This window comes from Eptesicus fuscus, chromosome 13 (genome assembly GCF_027574615.1).
Source record: "Eptesicus fuscus isolate TK198812 chromosome 13, DD_ASM_mEF_20220401, whole genome shotgun sequence".
Classification (NCBI taxonomy): domain Eukaryota; kingdom Metazoa; phylum Chordata; class Mammalia; order Chiroptera; family Vespertilionidae; genus Eptesicus; species Eptesicus fuscus.
The window spans coordinates 82,119,794-82,138,200 of NC_072485.1; the positions used below are offsets into that span (position 1 = coordinate 82,119,794).

General features: G+C 56.2%; 1 protein-coding gene across 1 annotated transcript; it reads right to left on the reverse strand.

Moving 5' to 3' along the window:
- Window positions 1-10,055: 10,055 nt before the first annotated feature.
- Window positions 10,056-18,329, reverse strand: SDHAF2 (succinate dehydrogenase complex assembly factor 2). The gene is made up of 4 exons (XM_008160326.3): window positions 18,221-18,329; window positions 15,700-15,920; window positions 15,485-15,594; window positions 10,056-10,189 (listed from the first exon to the last, which is right to left on the reverse strand). Exons 1-4 carry the CDS (start codon window positions 18,254-18,256, stop codon window positions 10,059-10,061), a joined length of 498 nt encoding a protein of 165 aa, XP_008158548.2. The 5' UTR covers window positions 18,257-18,329; the 3' UTR covers window positions 10,056-10,058.
- Between the last annotated feature and the right edge of the window lie 78 nt (window positions 18,330-18,407).

Consider the following 18,407-nt stretch of genomic DNA (forward strand, 5'->3'; position numbering starts at 1 on the left):
TGCAGCAGGCAGCCGACCCATGACTCTCTCTCATCATGGAGTTTCTCTCCCTCTCCCTTTCCCTCTCCCTTCCTTCCTCTCTGAAGTCAGTGGGAAGAATGTTTAAAAGATGGGTCCAGGGAGGAGCCTGCGGACGAAGGGCCAGAGCACTTGGGCTCCCCCCTTCCCGGCTTCTCCGCAGCACGACCTGGGCAGGTGGGAAGGTCCGCTGCCTCAGGGAGGCGGGAGAACTGCCAGGCTGGGCTCCCCACCCCCCGGCACCCCTGCTCACTGCACATCACCCCCAGGAACGGAAGGAGCCCCAGTCTAAGGGCCCATCGCTCTGCCTTTCCTAAAAGGAACCGCGCCCGGCGGCTGAGCGCTCTCCCCCGCCGCCCCCCCCCCCCCCCCCCCCCCCCCCCCCCCCGGCTCCCTGCTTCCCCTGCGTTCCCCCTCGTGGGCGTTTCCTGGAAGAGCGTGTGTACGTGATGGCTGTTCTGTTCCTGCCTGTTCTGTTCTCTTACTGTCTCCGCGGAGGGAACTGGTTGATCTTGCACGAGGTTTAAAAATTCATGACTCCTGGGGAAGACGGAATAAGATGAAGCAGAAAATGAACCCGATCCCGGCCCCCCCGACGGGATGGAGGTTGCTGAGCAGCGATGGGGGGGGGGGGTCAGAGGGTGGGTTCAGGTGCACAGAGACCTGGGGTCGGAGCTGCGGCCTCCATGCGGCCGCTGTCTGGCTTCCTTCACTTCCCGTCCCACAGCCGTTCCCTTCGCGGTGTTGAGGTCACAGTAGCTCTCATGCACTCGGGCCGCGGGTTCGGGGAAGAAATGGTATTTAAGTGCTTAGCACACAGCCTGGCCTAGAGAATGCACTCCTAAGAGTTATGATAATTTCCATTTCCCAGACGCCCTCGCAGTTAGGTAAGGGCCATGCGGCCAGTTCTGCTCCCCGCCCCCCCTGTCCCCCCCCCCCGCCCCGTGCTGTGGGAGGGATTGAGGGGTGCCGCTCCCAGTCTGAGATCACAAGGCGTGGCCCTGAGTTTCCCACTCTCTGTGGGTGGGGACCCCGTGCTGGGATGGAAGGACCGAGAGCTGAGAGCCGGATGCAGCCTGGATCCCTGCGGCACCACGTGGAGGCCATTCGGGGAGGTGGCCGCCGCCCCAGGCCGGGCTCCTGCTCCTGCAGCCTGAGGGGTGGGAGGGCCTCGGGGAGAGAGGTTTGGCTGTGGTCTGTGTTGTCAGGGTTCCCCAGAGAAACAGGACCCCTCGGTGTTTACAGAGGGAGAGATAGAAATAGATTTATGATAAGAAATGAGCTCATGCGATGATGGAGGCGGGCGACTCCCAAGATCTGCGGGGTGAGTCAGCAGGCCGAGGCCCCAGAGAGCCGGTGGTTGGGTTCCCGGCTGCGTGTGAGGGCCTGAGAACCAGGAGGCGGGGGAGGGGGGTCCCCGCTGAAGATAAACAGGCTTGAGACGGGGAAGAGCCGCTGTTGCTATTTGAACCCGGAGGCAGGCGAGGAGCGGACGTCCCCGCGGGCAGCCAGGCGGCAGGCAGGGTGCTCCTGTCCTGGGGAGGATGGTCCTCCAGGCCCGCAGCTGACGGGAGGCGGCCCGCCCGCTGCGGGACCCGCTGTTCACCTCCCCCAAACGTGCCCTCACGGTTCCAACACGCGGAGGCGTGCTGGGCCACACGTCTGAGCGCGCGGTGCTCAGTCAGGTGGACACGTGAAATCCCGCACCCCGTTGCGTCACGGGGGAAGCGGGTGGTGAGGGGTTACGAGGACGGTCGTGGCAAGGCAGCCGCGGCCCGGACCTCACGTCGCCTGTCGCTGAGCTGCAGGTGGAAGGCCTAAACCGCAGCATTCCTGGAAGAAAACACGGGGAGGACCTGGGCGATGTGGACCTGGGCGATGGTTTTGTGAATGTGACCCCCAAAACGGCACAAGCAACAGAGCAGCCATACCCAAAGGGGACGCCCCGGACGCCACAGCCCTGCCCTCGAAGGAAACCGCAGAGCGGGAAGGTGAGCCGTGGGATGAGGAGGAAAGTGTCTGCGAGTCCCGTGTCGGAGAGGGGGTTGCTATCCCAAGTGTAGAAGGAACTCGTACGTCTCACCAGCCAAAGGCACGTGACCCGGGTTAAAAACGGGCCAAGGACATTCATAGACCATTTCCCAAAGCACATGGGCAAACGGCCGGCGGGCCCAGGGGAAGCTCTCCCAGACACTGCCCGTCGGGGCAGGCAAACAAAACCACCACGAGATGCCACTCTCCCCGGCAGCACGTCTGTTATCAAAAAGACACGCGCGCCCTGACCGGTGTGGCTCAGTGGATAGAGCGTCGGCCTGTGGACTGAGGGGTCCCGGGTTCGATTCCGGCCAAGGGCATGTACCTTGGTTGTGGGCACATCCCCAGTGGGGAGTGTGCGGGAGGCAGCTGATCGATGTTTCTCTCTCATCGATGTTTCTGACTCTCTATCCTCTCCCTTCCTCTCTGTAAGAAATCAATAAAATATATATTTTTTAAAAGACACGCGCCCGGGGCTGGCCGCCCGTGGAGAAACGGGGCCCTCGTGCGCTGCCGGCGGAGCACAGGGCCCTCCAGATGTTTCTCCGGCCCAGCCAGCGAGGCTCCGTGGCTGAGCGCTGACCCGGGAACCAGGAGGTCACGATGAGATGCCCAGTCGGGCCTGACACCTTGAACTTCATCGAAGACACGGCTGGGAAAATGGAGACGCAAGGCACGGGCCGGGTGGGAATATTGGCCAACGTTGCTCTGGCCACGGACGGGTGCGCGGGATAAATAAAGCACACGTACAACTCAACAACAAGATGACGACAACCGAACTTCAAAATGGATGACGGACTGGGACAGACACTCCGCAAAAGAAGATACGTGAATGGCCAGGCCAGTAAGCACGTGAGCCAAGGGCTTCACATCGTTCATCGTCAGGGAAACGCACGTTAAAACCGCAGCGAGGCGCCCGGCCCTGCCCGCCGGATTGGCTGACGTTTGAAGGACTGTCAACGCCCTGACAGGATCCAGGGGTAACTGGCTCTCCCGTGCAGGGGTGGGGGGGGGGTGAAATAGCACATCTGCTTTGGAAAAAGTTCTGGCAGTTGCTTTTTAGTTCGATTGTTAATCCTCGTCCAAGGATATTTTTCCATTGATTTTTAGAGAGCGTGGAAGAGAGGGAAAGACAGAGAGAGACATCGATGGGACACCAGGACCCGCAACCAAGGTACGTGCCCTTGACTGGAATCGAACCCGGGACCCTTCAGTCCCGCAGGCCGACGCTCTATCCAGTGAGCCAAACCGGCCAGGGCTGGGCAGCTGCTTTTAAACTAGACATATACCTACCTGCGACCCAGCAAGTCCTTGCCTAGGTACCTACCGAGAGAAAGAAAAACGTTTGTTCACACGGAAAGACTTGTCTGTAGCATCTTCATTCATAATAGCCCAACGCGGGGAAGAGCTGAGGCGTCCATGGTGGGAGGGGGGATGGACTGACCGTGGTAGAGTCAGCCGTGGAATAAATAAACGATGAACGCTGGTGGTGCGATGACACAGAGGAATCTCAAAAACATCTCGCTGAGTGGAAGCAGGCGCCCGCAGAACAGCGCGCCCGGAGCGAGTCCGGCTGCTGCAATCCTCGAGCAGAGCAGGCTCTTCCGTGGGGGGTCGGAGATAGGGAGGCCTGGGGGGTGCTGTGGGGGCTGCTGGGATGAGCACGAGGGACCTTTCTAGGGTGACGGTAATTTCTGAACCTTGATAGGAGTGTGGTTGTTAAAAATGCGCTTTTTTATATCAAAACTAGAGGCCCGGTGCACAAAATTCGTGCACAAGGTGTGGGGGGGGTCCCCTCAGCCCAGCCTGCACCCTCTTGCAATTCGGGACCGCTGCCTCCTAACCACTTGCCTGCCTACCTGCCTGATCACCCCTCACCCCTCTGCCTGCCTGCCTGATCACCCCTAACCACTCTGCCTGCCTGCCTGATTGCCCCTAATCACTCACCTTCCTGCCTGATCGCCCCTAACCATCTCTGCCTTGGCCCCCACTGCAGCGGCTTTGTCTGCAATGACATCCAGAAGGTGGTTTGGCTGTCCAATCTAATTAGCATGTTATGCTTTTATTATTATAGATTCAGCAAATATATACTGAAGATTTGTACATTTTATCCCTGGCCCGTGTTTCCCGGTGGTTAGTGTGTCGGCCCGACCACCGAAGGGTTGCAGGTTCAATTTTTGATCAAGGGCACATACCTGGGTTGCGGGGCAATCCCAGCCCCGGTCAGGGCATGTGCAGAAGGCAAGCCTTCAATGTGTCTCCCTCACATCCATGTTTCTCTCTCTCTCGCTCACTCCCTCTCCCTCTCCCCCTCCCCCTCTCTAAAATTTAATGGAAAACATTTTGAGAATTAACAACAACAAAAAGATTTGTGCATTTTATTGCATGTATATTTTATGGCAAGAGACAAAATACTTGACATAAATATTAAAGTCTAATTAATAATTTGCATTCTGAAGTATTTAGGGGAGGTGTTCTGACGTCAGTAATTTTCTCTGAAATACATAAAAAAGTAGATGCTTTTATGGGTGGAGAGAGGGATGGAAAGACAGACAGATGTGTGATCGATCAAACAGCGTTGAAAAGTTAATGGCAGGCACTGGCCGGTGTGGCTCAGTAGGTTGGGCATCCCATGCAGTGGAAAGTTGCTGGTTCGATTCCCAGTCGGGGCACAGGCCCGGGTTGCAGGCTGGATCCCCAGCAGGGGGTGTGCAGGAGGCAGCCGATCAGTGATTCTTATTATTGCTGTTTCTATCTCTCTCCTCCTCTCCCTTTAGCTCTGAAATCAATAAAAATATATATATATTTTTAAAGTTAATGGCAGAATCGAAGTGCTGGATGTAGGGGTGTTTACTGCAGAACTCAACATTATTTGAAATTTTTAATAACAAAATGCTAGAAAAACTTGGTAACATTTTATGCATTTGTTCTTATAGTTACCTTTTTAATTTTGGCGAGTGGCCGCTATTGACATAATTCTTCCATTTACAGTGAGGATCAACCGTTTCCTTATAAAACTAATTTGTTTAAACAAAAAAGGGACTTTTTTTTGTTGAAGAAAGCTATTCGGTGAACATTAGTACAGATGGTGCACGGAGTCAGTCAAGCTCAGGCTGGCCAGGCGTGAAGAGGCTCAGTCTGGGCCGGGGTGTGGGGTGCACCAATTTGACAGCCACGGATGGCAGGTCCGCCGTCCCCAGGCACGACGGGCTGGACGCATAGGGGCTGTCAGCTCAGCCCCGAGACCTGCTGCCGTGTAAGGCCACGCCAGCTCTGTGCCCTGGCACTTTCCTGCCCAGCCACCGTGGCAGGAGATGGACTGAAAGGTAAACGTGAGGCTCTCCGCTCTCCCAGAGGAATCTCTCTCCCTGCTGATATACACTGAGTGGCCAGATTATTATGATCTCTGAACACATAATAATATGGCCACTCAATGCATATATATATATATATACACATATATATATATTAGAGGCCTGGTACATGAATTCGTGCATGGGTAGGGTCCGGCCAGCCTGGCCCCGGGGGGAGGGGACATGGGCGGTTGGCTGGCGTGCCTGCTGGTCGAACTCCTGGTCGAGGGGACAATTTGCATATTAGCCTTTTATTATCTAGGATATACACTGAGTGGCCAGATTATTATGCGTTCAGAGATCATAATAATCTGGCCACTCAGTGTATTTTTTTTAAATATATTTTTTATTGATTTCAGAGAGGAAGGGAGAGGAAGAGAGAGATGGAAACATCAATGATGAGAGAGAATCCTTGATCGGCTGCCTCCTGCACGCCCCCCCACTGGGGATCGAGCCCGCAACCCGGGCATGTGCCCTTGATCGGAATCGAACCTGGGACCCTTCAGTCCACAGGCCGATGCTCTATCCACTGAGCCCAAGCAGCCGGGGCTCCCTGGTGAGATTTGGAACAGGAGCCAGGTTTGTGCCGGTGCCGCCCTGTCCGGAGGCGAAGACACAGACCAGGTGACCTCCAGGCAGTGCCCGGAGCCAGCCGGAGGGGCCCCGCCGTGGCCGGGACGGACACGCTCCCTCCAAGGCGCACAGCTCAGGCGAACGGTGTTTGGCTGTGGATTTTGACGCCTTCAGATGACTCAGTGAGAAAACGGTGGGAAAGGAACAGCCCTGACTGACCCGGTTTGATGAGCCTGGAGACAGGACTGGCGAGGCCACGGCCGATGGGCCCGGGCAGGGCCAGGCGCTCGGGGCCCGGCGGGCGGGAATGAGGTCAGCGAGTGGCGGTGTGTCAAACCGAGAGGAATGATGCAGCTTCTGTTCGCCAGGGCCCTCGGGGGCTGCTGGCCCCGGCTGCGTGCTTATTAATTGTTGTTTTATTTTTAATGCACCGTGGCCGGCCTGGTTTTACTTCATGCCTAAGAAAGGGAAAAGCTGTTTACATGGCAGCCTGCGCCTGACACGAGCGGCTGAGGTTAGCGGGCCGCCCTCTCGGCGCTGACACACGCCAGCAGCCCGGGAGGCACACAGCCCGCTCGCCAGCAGGCGCAGGGGGCAGTGGGCGGCTGGATGGTGCTGCCTGAGACAAAGCCGGGACAAGGGGGGTCAGCGCCCCGGGAAACGGCTCCAAGGGCAGAGCGGGCTACCGGGTCGATGGCTCAGCGCCCGGGGAGATGGGCCGGTAGCCCAGACTCTCTAACCTGCCTGCGCCCCCTTCTCCCCAGTCAGCGGGGCTGAGACAATGGCCAGGGTCGGCGGTGCATTCCAGGGCGACATCCGTCTCCGCGCCTGCCCTGCTCTGCCTTCTCTCACGCCCGCTGCCCGCTGAGGTGAGTGCTACGGGTTTTTCCACCCAACGTCCCGTGACCAGGGTCTGTGTTCTCTCCAGCCTCCACCTGCGGGTGAGACTGCCCTGCGCAGAGCTCAGTGACCTTTCCGACCCGCCCGGCGGTTAGGACACAGGTGACCCCTGAAACCTACCGAGGGCTTGCTGTGTGCTGGGGTCCCGCAGGAACGGGGCGTGCTGCACCCCTCACCTATGGTGACCACTGGTTAAGAGGGAGCGTCGCCCTGGCCGGTTTGGCTCAGTGGATAGAGCGTCAGCCTGTGGACTAAAAGGTCCCAGGTTCGATTCCGGTCAAGGGCATATACCTTGGTTTCGGGCACATCCCCAGTAGGAGGTGTGCAGGAGGCAGCTGATCGATGTTGCTCTCTCATCGATGTTTCTAACTCTCTATCCCTCCCCCTTCCTCTCGGTAAAACATCAATCAAAGATATTAAAAAAAAGAGAGAGAGAGGGAGCGTCACCGTCCCACCTGGTAGATGAGGAAACCGAGGCTCAGGCCAACCTCTCATCCAGCAAGGAAGCGGCGGAGCCAGGGCGTGAACTTGTCACCCGTGCAGCTCTGCTTCCGCGTTCCGAGCCACCTGGTGACGGAGTGCTCGCCCGGAAAGGTCCTGGCCGCGTCCTGCCCCCTCCCCTCGTGCCGCACGGTCACGCCTCAGAGCCGGCACGGTCCTTTGCTACAGTTCGTCCAAGTGTAGATTTCTGTGTCCACCGGTGAGGCAGTCAGTGTGTGCCGGGAGCAAGTTCACCAGCCTCGGAGGCAGGCTGGACTAAACCAGACTCGGGAGTTTGTTTGTTTGTTGTTGTTAATCCTCACCCGAGGATGTATTTCCATTGATTTTTAGAGAGAGTGGAAGAGAAAGACAGAGAGAAACATCGACGTGAGAGAGACACATCGATTGGTTGCCTCCTGCACATGCCGAAACCAGGGCCTGGGCTGGGGAGGGGCCTGCAACCGAGGTACGTGCCCTTGACCGGAAATGAACCCGGGACCTTTCAGTCTGCAGGCCGACGCTCTCTCCACTGAGCCACACCGGTCAGGCAAGATGCTGGCTTTTTGAGCTTGAACAGACTCCTCTCTCTGAGGCCCCTTCTGTATAAGACGGGCGCGAGCCACTGGCCTGGAGGAACGACATCACGTAGTACAGGCTGGTTCGCCTTCTGCGCCAGGGCGCTGAGGAGCTGAGTGGGCAGGGCCATGAGGAGGCTCCAAGGGCACCCGCAGCCCGACAGTGCTGGGAACGCGTACCTCCCCCCCACCCACAGCTCGTCCCTCCTCCCCACGCACAGCTCGTACCTCCTCCCCACCCACAGCTCATCCTTCCTCCCCACCCACAGCTCGTACCTCCTCCCCACCCACAGCTCGTACCTCCTCCCCACCCACAGCTCGTACCTCCTCCCCACCCACAGCTCGTACCTCCTCCCCACCCACAGCTCGTCCCTCCTCCCCACCCACAGCTCGTCCCTCCTCCCCACCCACAGCTCATACCTTCTCCCCACCCACAGCTCGTCCCTCCTCCCCACCCACAGCTCGTCCCTCCTCCCCACCCACAGCTCGTCCCTCCTCCCCACCCACAGCTCGTACCTCCCCCCCACCCACAGCTCGTACCTCCTCCTCACCCACAGCTCGTCCTTCCTCCCCACCCACAGCTCATACCTCCTCCCCACCCACAGCTCGTACCTCCTCCTCACCCACAGCTCGTACCTCCTCCTCACCCACAGCTCGTACCTCCTCCTCACCCACAGCTCGTGATCACCAGGCATCTGCTTATCAGCTCTGGCCGGGGCAGGCCCGGGCTCTGCCATCGCTGTCCTGATAGGATCACCATCCCGATAGAATCACAGCTCCAAGGGCACGAGCCCCCTAGAGGCCGCCCCCAGCAACACCAAAGTCTTCTGGCCCTAGAGCCAAACACTTCCAAATACGTAATTCATTCTTAAGACACTATTGATGTCATTTTGTCAACTACAATAATGTGAAGACTGTGGAAACAGAGAAAAATTGGCTATGTGTGACCCGGAAATGAAAGCTGTGACCTTGTAAACTCTATGCACAGGTCTGTGGATTATATGAAGAAATTGTGCACGGACTGGGAATTGTGGTTTTCCGTCTTAAGACATTCTCCAATATCCGCTTACCGTTTTCACAGTGACATTTTAGAGAAGGAAACCTGAGGAGGAGGAAGTTGGCTGTGATGCAGCACACAGCCCCTCCCCCGCGGTGCCCTCCAGACTCGGGCCGGGTCCTGGATCCGCTTCCCTGGGCAGGAAGCCCGCTGGGCTGGAAGGGGAGGATCGCCAGGGCCGTCAGCAGCGCTGCGGCTGCCGGCACCTGCGGCTGAAGCACTGGGCGGGCACATTTGCTTCCCTACAGCGCCCTCCTGTGGCAGAGGCCGGCCAGAGCCCACAGGCCTGCCTGCCAGCAGCACTGACAAACCACTTTAAAAAAAACTATTTTTATTGATTTCAGAGAGGAAGGGAAAGGGAGAGAGATTGAAACATCAGTAATGAGAATCATCAATCAGCGGCCTCCTGCATGCCCCCTACTGGGGATTGAGCCCGCCACCTGGGCATGCGCCCTTGACCAGAATTGAACCCGGGACCCTGCAGTCCATAGCCCGACATGCTATCCCCTGAGCCAAACCAGCTAGGGCTTTTTTTTTTCTTTAAAAAATATATAATTAATTAGCTAATTTTCAAACCAGTTATTGGGCATGAGTAATGTTTAAGAAGAAGGAGTAATGTTTAAGAAGAAGGAGTAATCACAAAACAATTAATGTTGTTTTTCTTTAATCACTGCTACAAGTAAAATGGATACACATCTATGTAATAACACAAAATCCGCTGCTTTTTAAATACCTGATTCCCCAAAAACCAGGGAAAGGAAGTTCAGCGTGGCTGGTGGGAGGCAAATCGCGATTTGAAAGGCAATTCGTGTGTATCACACTCTACCCGAAGCTCGAGGCCTAGGACCGAACAAGCAGCGCTAGAAGGAGACGCTGAACATTTGACGTCCTGGGAGAGGGTGGGCCCCTCCCGGGGGCAGGACACCCTCCCCGGGGGCAGGACACCCTCCCGGGCAGGACGGTGCGTGAGCGAGGGCCTAGGAGGAGCGGCAGCGAAGCCAGCAGTCCGCAGCAGGGGGGCCGGCGGAGCTCCACGCGGGGGGGGGGGGGGGGGGGTAGGGGGGCCGCTCACTGCGGCTTTTCGAAGAGGTACTCGAGGTCCGGGGCGCGCAGCCGCTGCTCCTTGTTCTTGTTTTTAGCGAAGTCCCTCAGCAGCGCCAGGATTTCGTTTTCGAATATTTCTGGGGCTGGCTTTGCTTCTGCAAGAGAAGAGCGGGCAGAAGAACTGTCAGTCAGTGAGCAGTCAGGCAAAAGGATCCTGAGCCGTGAGACTCGGCCGTGGCCAAGAGCCGCGGTGGGCGTAGCGGCTCCTCTCTCCCTCAGTGCTAAGTGCGCCCGGAGCGGCAGGCGCCTGGACCTGCGACAGGTTTGACTGGGACAGCGGCTCCTGCGGCTCCTGCGGGCTCACGTGCCGTCGTGGCTGCTCTTGTGCTACGACGGCAGAGCCGGTGCAGCCGGTGCAGCGGGCGCCGCCCGGCCACGAGGCTGAAACCTTTACTGTCCGGTCCTTTATGAACAAGTTCACCGCCGCCCCCTCGCCGGTCCTGCTCTGTATGGGGTGTTTCTGTTGCTTTCTGGTTAGTGTGTTTCTCTTTCTAGTCTGCAAGTTTCCGCGGTTGTGGGGGACAGAAGTAGTAACTCAAGTCACTTAGGCGGAAAGGGACTCGTTGGAAGGCGATGGGAGGCTCACAAAGCTGACATGAACCCGCGGAAGCGGATCTGAAGGGACGAAGGCATGGGAAGCAGAGACGAGGAGGCCAGCCTCAGTCTGGGGGGCGGTTGGCGGGGGGCTGCTCACCTCCACCCCGAGACCCTCAAGATTCAAATGACAAGCCACGCCCCCACGGGGAAGCTGAGGCAGCGTGCGCTGGAATCACCCCCCCATCCAGGCTGACACGACGCCAGGAGGGCATCCTCAACACCAAGCCTGGCCCCCCACTCAGCACAGGGCCCAGCACCCAGGGGCCAAGATCGAGGGACTCGGGGCCCCCCAGGGTGCTGGCGGTGGCAATTCATCAAGAACACTGTTCCCATCCCAACAAGAAGCCAGGCAGCCTGCAAACCCGAGTCCTCCTGAGGTCATCAGAGAGCGGAGGTCACAGACACGGCGCCGAGTGAAGCCTGAGAGCCCCCGGGAGAAACGGGACTGAGCACGTGCTCGCCGGCGCCCGCCCAGGAGAAGAGGCAGCGACAGGACACACAGGCGAAGACTCGGCTCAACCCTGAGCTGCGAAAAGCCGCTGCGCCCGCCCCAGACCCGGGAGTCCCCCCCACGGACAGGTTCTCTCAACCCTGAGGCTGCTCCTGACAAGCCTGGGTTCAGGACGGAGGCTGGAGAGAAAGCCCCCTCAACGGCGCAGGCCAGGAGGGGAGCAGACCCGCGGCGAGGAGAGCAGGAAGCCCGGCCCAGCCCCGCAGGCAGACAAAGCCTCCAGGAGAAGGCGAGCAACCCCATCTCCTCCAGGCACAGAGGCCCCATCGGGCTGACGGGGAGGGTAAGAGAAATCAGGCCCTCTCCGTGGGATGAGCAGGTCGCTGAGAAGGCCGCCCCTCAGACCCAGGCCACAGGGACTGAAGCTGGGAGGGGCTCACAGAGACCCCCTGCCCTCCCCACACTAGCAAGCACCAAGTAGAGAGCAACAAGGCTCTAAACGGGGGAGGGAGAAGCAGGAGAGAGACTCCCTCTGAGGCACAGAAAAGCAAGGAAGGCTGGAAGCTGAGGGTGAACAGAACATGGGAGAAAGGCCCTTGGGAAGTCCCGCCCCTCCCAGCACAGGGTAGCAGGAGGCTGGTGCACCGGAGGGAGCCCGAGCAGGAACAGGTCCGACGTGAGCTTCACTCCTGACCGGACTGACAGGACCCCCTGCTAACAGCCGGACACAAGCAAGCCACTTCTAGGCATGAACACAGCCCGCCTCGGTCTCCTTGTCTTCCTCACGATGCCTAACACTCAACACACAATTACCATACACACACACGGTGAAGGGACAAAGCAATCCACAGAAGCAGACCAAGGGATGACCCACAGACTGTTGGGGAATTTAAAGCCACTATGACGAATATGTTAAAGACCCTAGAGGAAAAAGGAGACAAAAATCTATGAACCAGCGAGGAACTCCAGCTGAGCTGGGAACTGTAAAAGTGAGATGGAAAGGTTAAACATAAAAATAAGCAGCCCTGGCCGGACGGCTCAGTTGGAGGGTCGTCCCAGGCACCGAGGGTCACTGGTCAAGGCACATGGGCGGGTTGTGGGTCCGGTCCCCGGTCAGGGTGCTGGGGTGCGTGTGAGAGGCAACCCATGTTTCTCTCTCATGTCGATGTTTCTCTCTCTCCCCCTCTACCTTCCTCTCTCTCTGAAATCAATAAAAACACATTTAATAAATAAATAAAAATAAGCAAATACGCAGAATGACCTCAACAGGTCCATCCTGAGACCTGACAGTTGAGAACGAATCAGTGAACTGAGGACAGGTCAACAGATATCACCGAACACAAATTACCCAAACGGACGCATCAAGGAAAAGAGTAAGAGACACAGAACAGAATCCCAAAACTATGACATCAGATGGACAGTCTAACCGAAGTGTAATTGGACCCAACATGCCCAGAGAACCCAAAGCAGGGTAAATACCCAACACAAGCATCTAGCATGTCATATACAAACTGCTAGAAGCCAAAGATAAAATGCTGGAAACATTCAGGAAGAAAAGATACATTATATACAAAGCAACAAAGACACAGCAGAGCCCACGTCCAAAACTAGGCAGACCAGACAACGGCACATGGCAACACTAACGGACTTGAAGCTGGCGATACAAGGTAACCAAAGCAACAATAACCAGATCCAGCTCAACCGAACAGCTCATCCTTCAGCCTCGCCAAAAGTGTGCCTATAATGTGCTGAAATATGGTGAACCTATAATTCTACAGCCAGTGAAAATATCTTTCCAAACTGCCAAAAGCTGAGAGAATGCATAACAGCAGACCTACAAGAAATATTAAAGGAAGTTCTTCAGGAATAGGATACCAGATAGAAACATGGATCTACATAAAGAAATAAAGAACTCAGAGGCGACTAAAATAAGGGAAATATAAAATACTAGAGGCCGGGTGCACAACATTTGTGTACTGGGTGGAGTCCCTCAGCCCGGCCTGCACCCTCTTGCAGTCCAGGACCCCTCAGGGGATGTCCAACTGTCAGCTTAGGGAAGCAGGCCTAAGCCGGCAGGCGGACATCCCCCAAGGGGTCCTTAGCTCTGCCATGGAGGTGGAAGAGGCTCCCGCCACCGCTGCTGCGCTCACTAGCAGTGAGCCCGCTGGTGAGCCTGGCTTCTGGCTGAGCGGCGCTCCACCTGTGGGAGCACACTGACCACCAGGGGGCAGCTCCTGCATTGAGCATTTGCCCCCTGGTGGTCAGTGAGCGTCATAGAGACTGGTCATTCCGCCATTCGGTCTATTTGCATATTAGCCTTTTATTATATAGGATAATGTAATTTCTATATTATATAAATGTTATATATTATGTTATCCATATATTTACATATAAGATACTATATGTTATACTTTTTATATGTATTCTATCCTTTTCCTTATTTTAAATTGCTCTATAGATAACTGTCTGAAGTAAAACAACAGAAATGTAGTATAGGCTTACAGCGTAAGTAAAAATAGAAAGTATGACAACAATAGCACATAAGATGGGAGGGAGGAGCTGGAGTGTGCTACTGTAAAGGTCTTACATTATACATGAAGTACTATAATATTACTTGAAGGTAGACTGTGATTAATTAAAGATGTAGACTGCAAGCCCTAGGGCAATCGCTAAAAAAATTATAAAGAGAGGTATAAATAATAAACCGAAAGTGGAGTAACATTTAAAATACTCGCTGAAAAAACCCCATGGAAATAGAGGGGAAAAGGAACAAAGAACAGATGGAAGACCTAGAAAACAAAATGATGGTTAGTTTTAATGCAATCACACTGATAATTATATGTAAATGACCAAAACATAGCAACGAACACATAGAGATGATAAGATTGGACAAAAAAATAAAGACTAAGCATGTTGTCTGCAGGAGCTCCATTAAAGTAAAAGGACGGCGCGCAAGCCTTGTGACATCCCGGCCCGTGAACACGACCGCTCCTGTCACTGCGGCACAGTTGGCCTCAGGACAGGGAAATTGTCCACGTGGTTTGGACCTCATCACATGAGCTCTATTAAAGGCAGGGTTTTCTCCAGGAGGTGACAGCAGCGGCACTCGGGTAGCTCTGAAGCAGGAGAGGGATTCCATGTGAGGGAGGCCACTGCTGAGTGGCGGGGCCCCAGGGCACAGATCTGAGAGCGGCTTCCAGGAGCCGAAGGAGATCAACAGCTAACAGACCACTGGGACTTCAGTCCTACAACCTGAATGAGTTTCCGGACTGTGAGATCTGGGCACAGCTCCTGAGCTAATAAACAAGTCACTAAGTTTGTGGGGTAGAGGGGGCCTATGGGGTGGGGGGGGGGGGGGGAGCATCTGCAATACTTTGAACAATAAAGATAAATTTTAAAAAATAAAGTCACTAATTTTGTGTTGATTTACTCCATAGCAACAGAAAACTAATATAGATGGAAAAACACATACCATGCAAACACTCATCAAAAGAACGCTGGAGTGACTAAATTACGATCAGGTACTTGGGAACAAGGAACACCATCAGCAATAAAGACAGGCATTATCAATAATAATAAAAGCGTAATATGTTAATTAGACCAGACGTCCTTCCGGGCAACCTTCCTGACGAAGCCGGGGCTGCAAGGGAAGCCCGGGTCCCGGGTGCCAGAGGGAAGCCGGTGCTGGCAGCCGGGGGAAGGAAGGCCTGCTCTTGCACGAATTTCGTGCATCAGGCCTCTGGTATAATGGTAAAGGGGTCAATGCATCAAGAAGATACAACAATCCTAATATGTCTCCACATAACAACAGAGCTTCAAAATGTATGACGAAAAACTGAGAGAACGGAAAGGAGTAATAAATCCGCAATTACAGATGGAGATTCCACAGTCCCCGCTCACTGACAGCCAGAACAAGCGCCGAGGAATCTGTCAGCACGGAGGAGACAGACCCTGCAGCACGGCTCCGACCTCGTGGCCCGCACTGAGTGGGAACGGAAGCACAGGAGACCCAGAGGGTGGAGAATGGTGAGAGCCCACTTCTGGCTCCACGCCAGGCCCAGCCTCGTTTCTCTCCACCCTGCCTCGGAGACCTGTACAATCTCACCAAACTCCCTTCTGGCCCAAGTTACACAGAATAGGTGTCTGCTGTTGGCACACGAAGAACCCTAGCTGATCAAACAGATGCCACACACTTTGGGAAAATAAACAGTGTCGGGGTGGAAGGTCCATTTGCATGAATAAAGGGGGGGACACTGCCCAGGAGATAATTCCAGACTCAAGTCAGCCCAAGTCACCCTCCTTTTCACATTCCGCTTGCCCCCCCCCCCCCCCCCCCCAGTACCTGTAGCCCAGTGGTAAATATCCCAGTCATTACTGGGCTCGTTAATCAGGCGATCATACAGGTTCAGCTGTTTCTCTGTCATTTGATGCAGATATTCTTTAGCAAAGAGGCTGAAAACGAGAGAGAGGGGAAGAGAGAGAGAGAGAGGAAGAAGTTAAAAGGCCGGTGGCCTCAGGCCGAAGAGCCATGGCGCCCAGCCCCCCCCCCCCCCCTACCTGAGCAGGATGCAGTTCTCCAGCATGCCCCTCTTCCGGCTCTCGTACAGCAGGCGGGCCCTTTTGGTGGCGATGGGCTCGTCGGTTCGCTCCTGCCACGGAGGCAGCGGGATTTCGATCATGTCTTTCTGGGAATCTGACGGGCTGTCCCCTCTGTAGAAGCGGCTGAAGGTCACGCTGGGCAAAGGAGACCCGAGGTGTTGCCTGGACAGAGCAAGCCTCTGAAACAAACAGACCACGGACATCTTTTCAACATCGGGTGACATCACTGTCGCCCCCACACGCACTAGGCGCGAAGCGCATTTGATTTCACCGGGTCCTCGGGAAGCTTCGCCGAGACTGGCCCCACTTTACAGCTTAGAGGCCGAGGCTCAGGGCGGTGAAGACACGGACCAAGGCCACTCCGACAGTAACTGCAGTGAGACCCGCAACCCAGCTCTGACGGCGGCACACGTCCTTAACCAGCGCCCTTCCGGAAGTTCTCCAGCCGACGTGTCCTCCCTCCCTCCCTCCGACGCGTTCCCTGCCGGTGCGGTGTGTATTCTGCCTCCTGTTAAAGTCTGAGCCTACAGTGACGGCACGGACCCTAACCCTCCAAGGGCTCCCAACAGAGAGACAGGCAAAGCCTATCACGATGCCAGGAGAAGGTGCTCATGTCAGCAAGACGGCAGGACAGGCACCCCCCCTCCTTCTCCCAGAAACCATCAACTCCGGTCCCCTTTACGAGAAACCCCGAAACCAGCGAAGAGGCTCCTAACCCCGGGCAAGCACAAGCAGCTGCTGCCTCAAAGCTGGAAGGAGAAGCCAAGACCGTCCATCTCGGTCCCTCCCCCGCTCAGCCTGGTGCGGCTGAAGAACACCCTCAGCTGCTGGCGCCTCCTCCGTGGAGAGAGGGGAGCCTGAGACAGACGCCCAGCATGCCCACTTCTGGGGGGGGGGGGGGGCGCTGCCTGATTGGCTAGTGTTTGTTCTCTCTGAATCTAAGTGCGGCAGGAGATGGGTGCTGTTGAGAACACAGGCAAGGGTTTGGACTGGCCCACACTCACCCACCATGGCCCCTGCCCCGGGCTCAGCCTAGAACAAGCAGGAGGAAGCCCCCAAGTCCGGGCTTTGTAAATGGAAATGTATTCAACTCCCCAACCAACATGCATGGAGCGGCTGAACGGACAAAACAGGAAGATCCAGCGGCCTGGCCAGTGTGCTCGGGTGGCTGGAGCATCGTCCCGCACAAGGAAAGGCTGCAGGGTCAATCCCGGGTCAGGGCTCGCATGAGAAGGCAACCGATCAATGTTTCTCTCACCCATCGACGTATCTCTCTCTCTCTCTCCCTTCCCCTCTCTCTAAAGTCAATAAGCATGTCCTTCGGTGAAGATTTAAAAATAATAATAAATAAGACCCAACTATATGCTGTTTCAAGAGACTCATTTTAGATGTAAGGATACACATGGGCTGAAGTGAAAGGGTGAAAAAAAAAAAGGTATTTCATGCAAAAGTGAGCACAATGACCCTACTCACATCAGACGAAACAGACTTTAAGTAAAAAGGTGTCAGGGGAAAAACACACCTGTCAGGAGATAAAGAAGGGCATTATGTAATGATAAAAAGGGCAATTCATCAGGAAGATACAACCGTGATACAGACACACGCCATCAACATCAGAGCACCCACATGTATGAAGCAAACGTTGACCAAATAGAGAAGCAGCAACACAACGACAGGAGCGTTCCACACCCCACAGGGCATCCAGGCAGAAGACCAATCCGGAAACAGAGAACTTGAACAGCACTACAGACCCAACTGACCAGACAGACAGACAGACACAGAACCCCCCACCCACCAGCAGCAAGAGCATGTTCCTCTCAGGCACGCGGGGGACCCTCCCCAGGTGAGACCACCTGCGAAGTTACAAAACACCTCTCAGGAGGGTGACATCATCCGAGACCTCTTCCGACAACCCTGGCAGGAAACTGGAAGGAGCCGGAGCAAAGCTGCAACCTTGGTAAGGGTGCGAATCAACACACTTAGCCAGAGTTCGAGGGCGTCCGAGAAGGAATCGGGGGGAAGTGAGGGGCTGTCCGGAGAGGAAAGACACAAATCCAGACTGTTACCGGGCGCAGCGAAGGGAGCACCGGAGGGAGGTTTACGGCGGGGAACATTCCACAGGAAGAAAGGCCGTACGACGCGACGTGAGATCACGGAGGTGTCAGGCCAGACTCCAGAACAGAGATTGGGGCGCCCCGAGGCCGCGGGGCCGGGCCCCCTGGGGAGGAGGAGAAATCGCACGGGGCTGGCGGGAAGGCTGATCTAGGATCTCGCTCAGCTGCCCTGCGGGACAGGCGCGCGGCGGGCCCGGGAGAGGCGGGAGCGGCCCGAAGCTCCCATTTTGTAAGAAGGACCTCCCCTCGGGTCTGTGCTCGCCCCGGACCGTCAGCAGCCGGACGCCCCCGCGAGACGGCGGAGGAAGACGAGCCTCGGGGTCCGCGGCGGCCGCCCGGGGCCCCGGAACCTGCACGCTCCTCACCCGCGTCAGAGCCGGCAGCACGGCGGCCAGGGCCATCTTCCCCGACCTGGACCGGAAGCCGGCCCCCCGGCCACTTCCGGGAACTCCCGGAGGCCGGCCTCGCGGAAGACGCGCCCGGAGCCGGAAGACACTTCCCTGCGTGTGACGGAAGTGGCCGTGCGTCTGACGCCCCTGGCGGAGGGGAGGG

What these genes read in the sequence shown, in the direction of transcription:
- SDHAF2 (XM_008160326.3), bottom strand. Translation starts at nt 18,256, where the DNA reads ATGGCCCTGGCCGCCGTGCTGCCGGCTCTGACGCGG. An exon ending in TGCTGCCGGCTCTGACGCGG is followed by an intron (nt 15,921 to 18,220) that starts GTGAGGAGCGTG and finishes TGTTTGTTTCAG; the next exon opens with AGGCTTGCTCTGTCCAGGCA. An exon ending in TATTTACCACTGGGCTACAG is followed by an intron (nt 10,190 to 15,484) that starts GTACTGGGGGGG and finishes CTTCTCTTGCAG; the next exon opens with AAGCAAAGCCAGCCCCAGAA.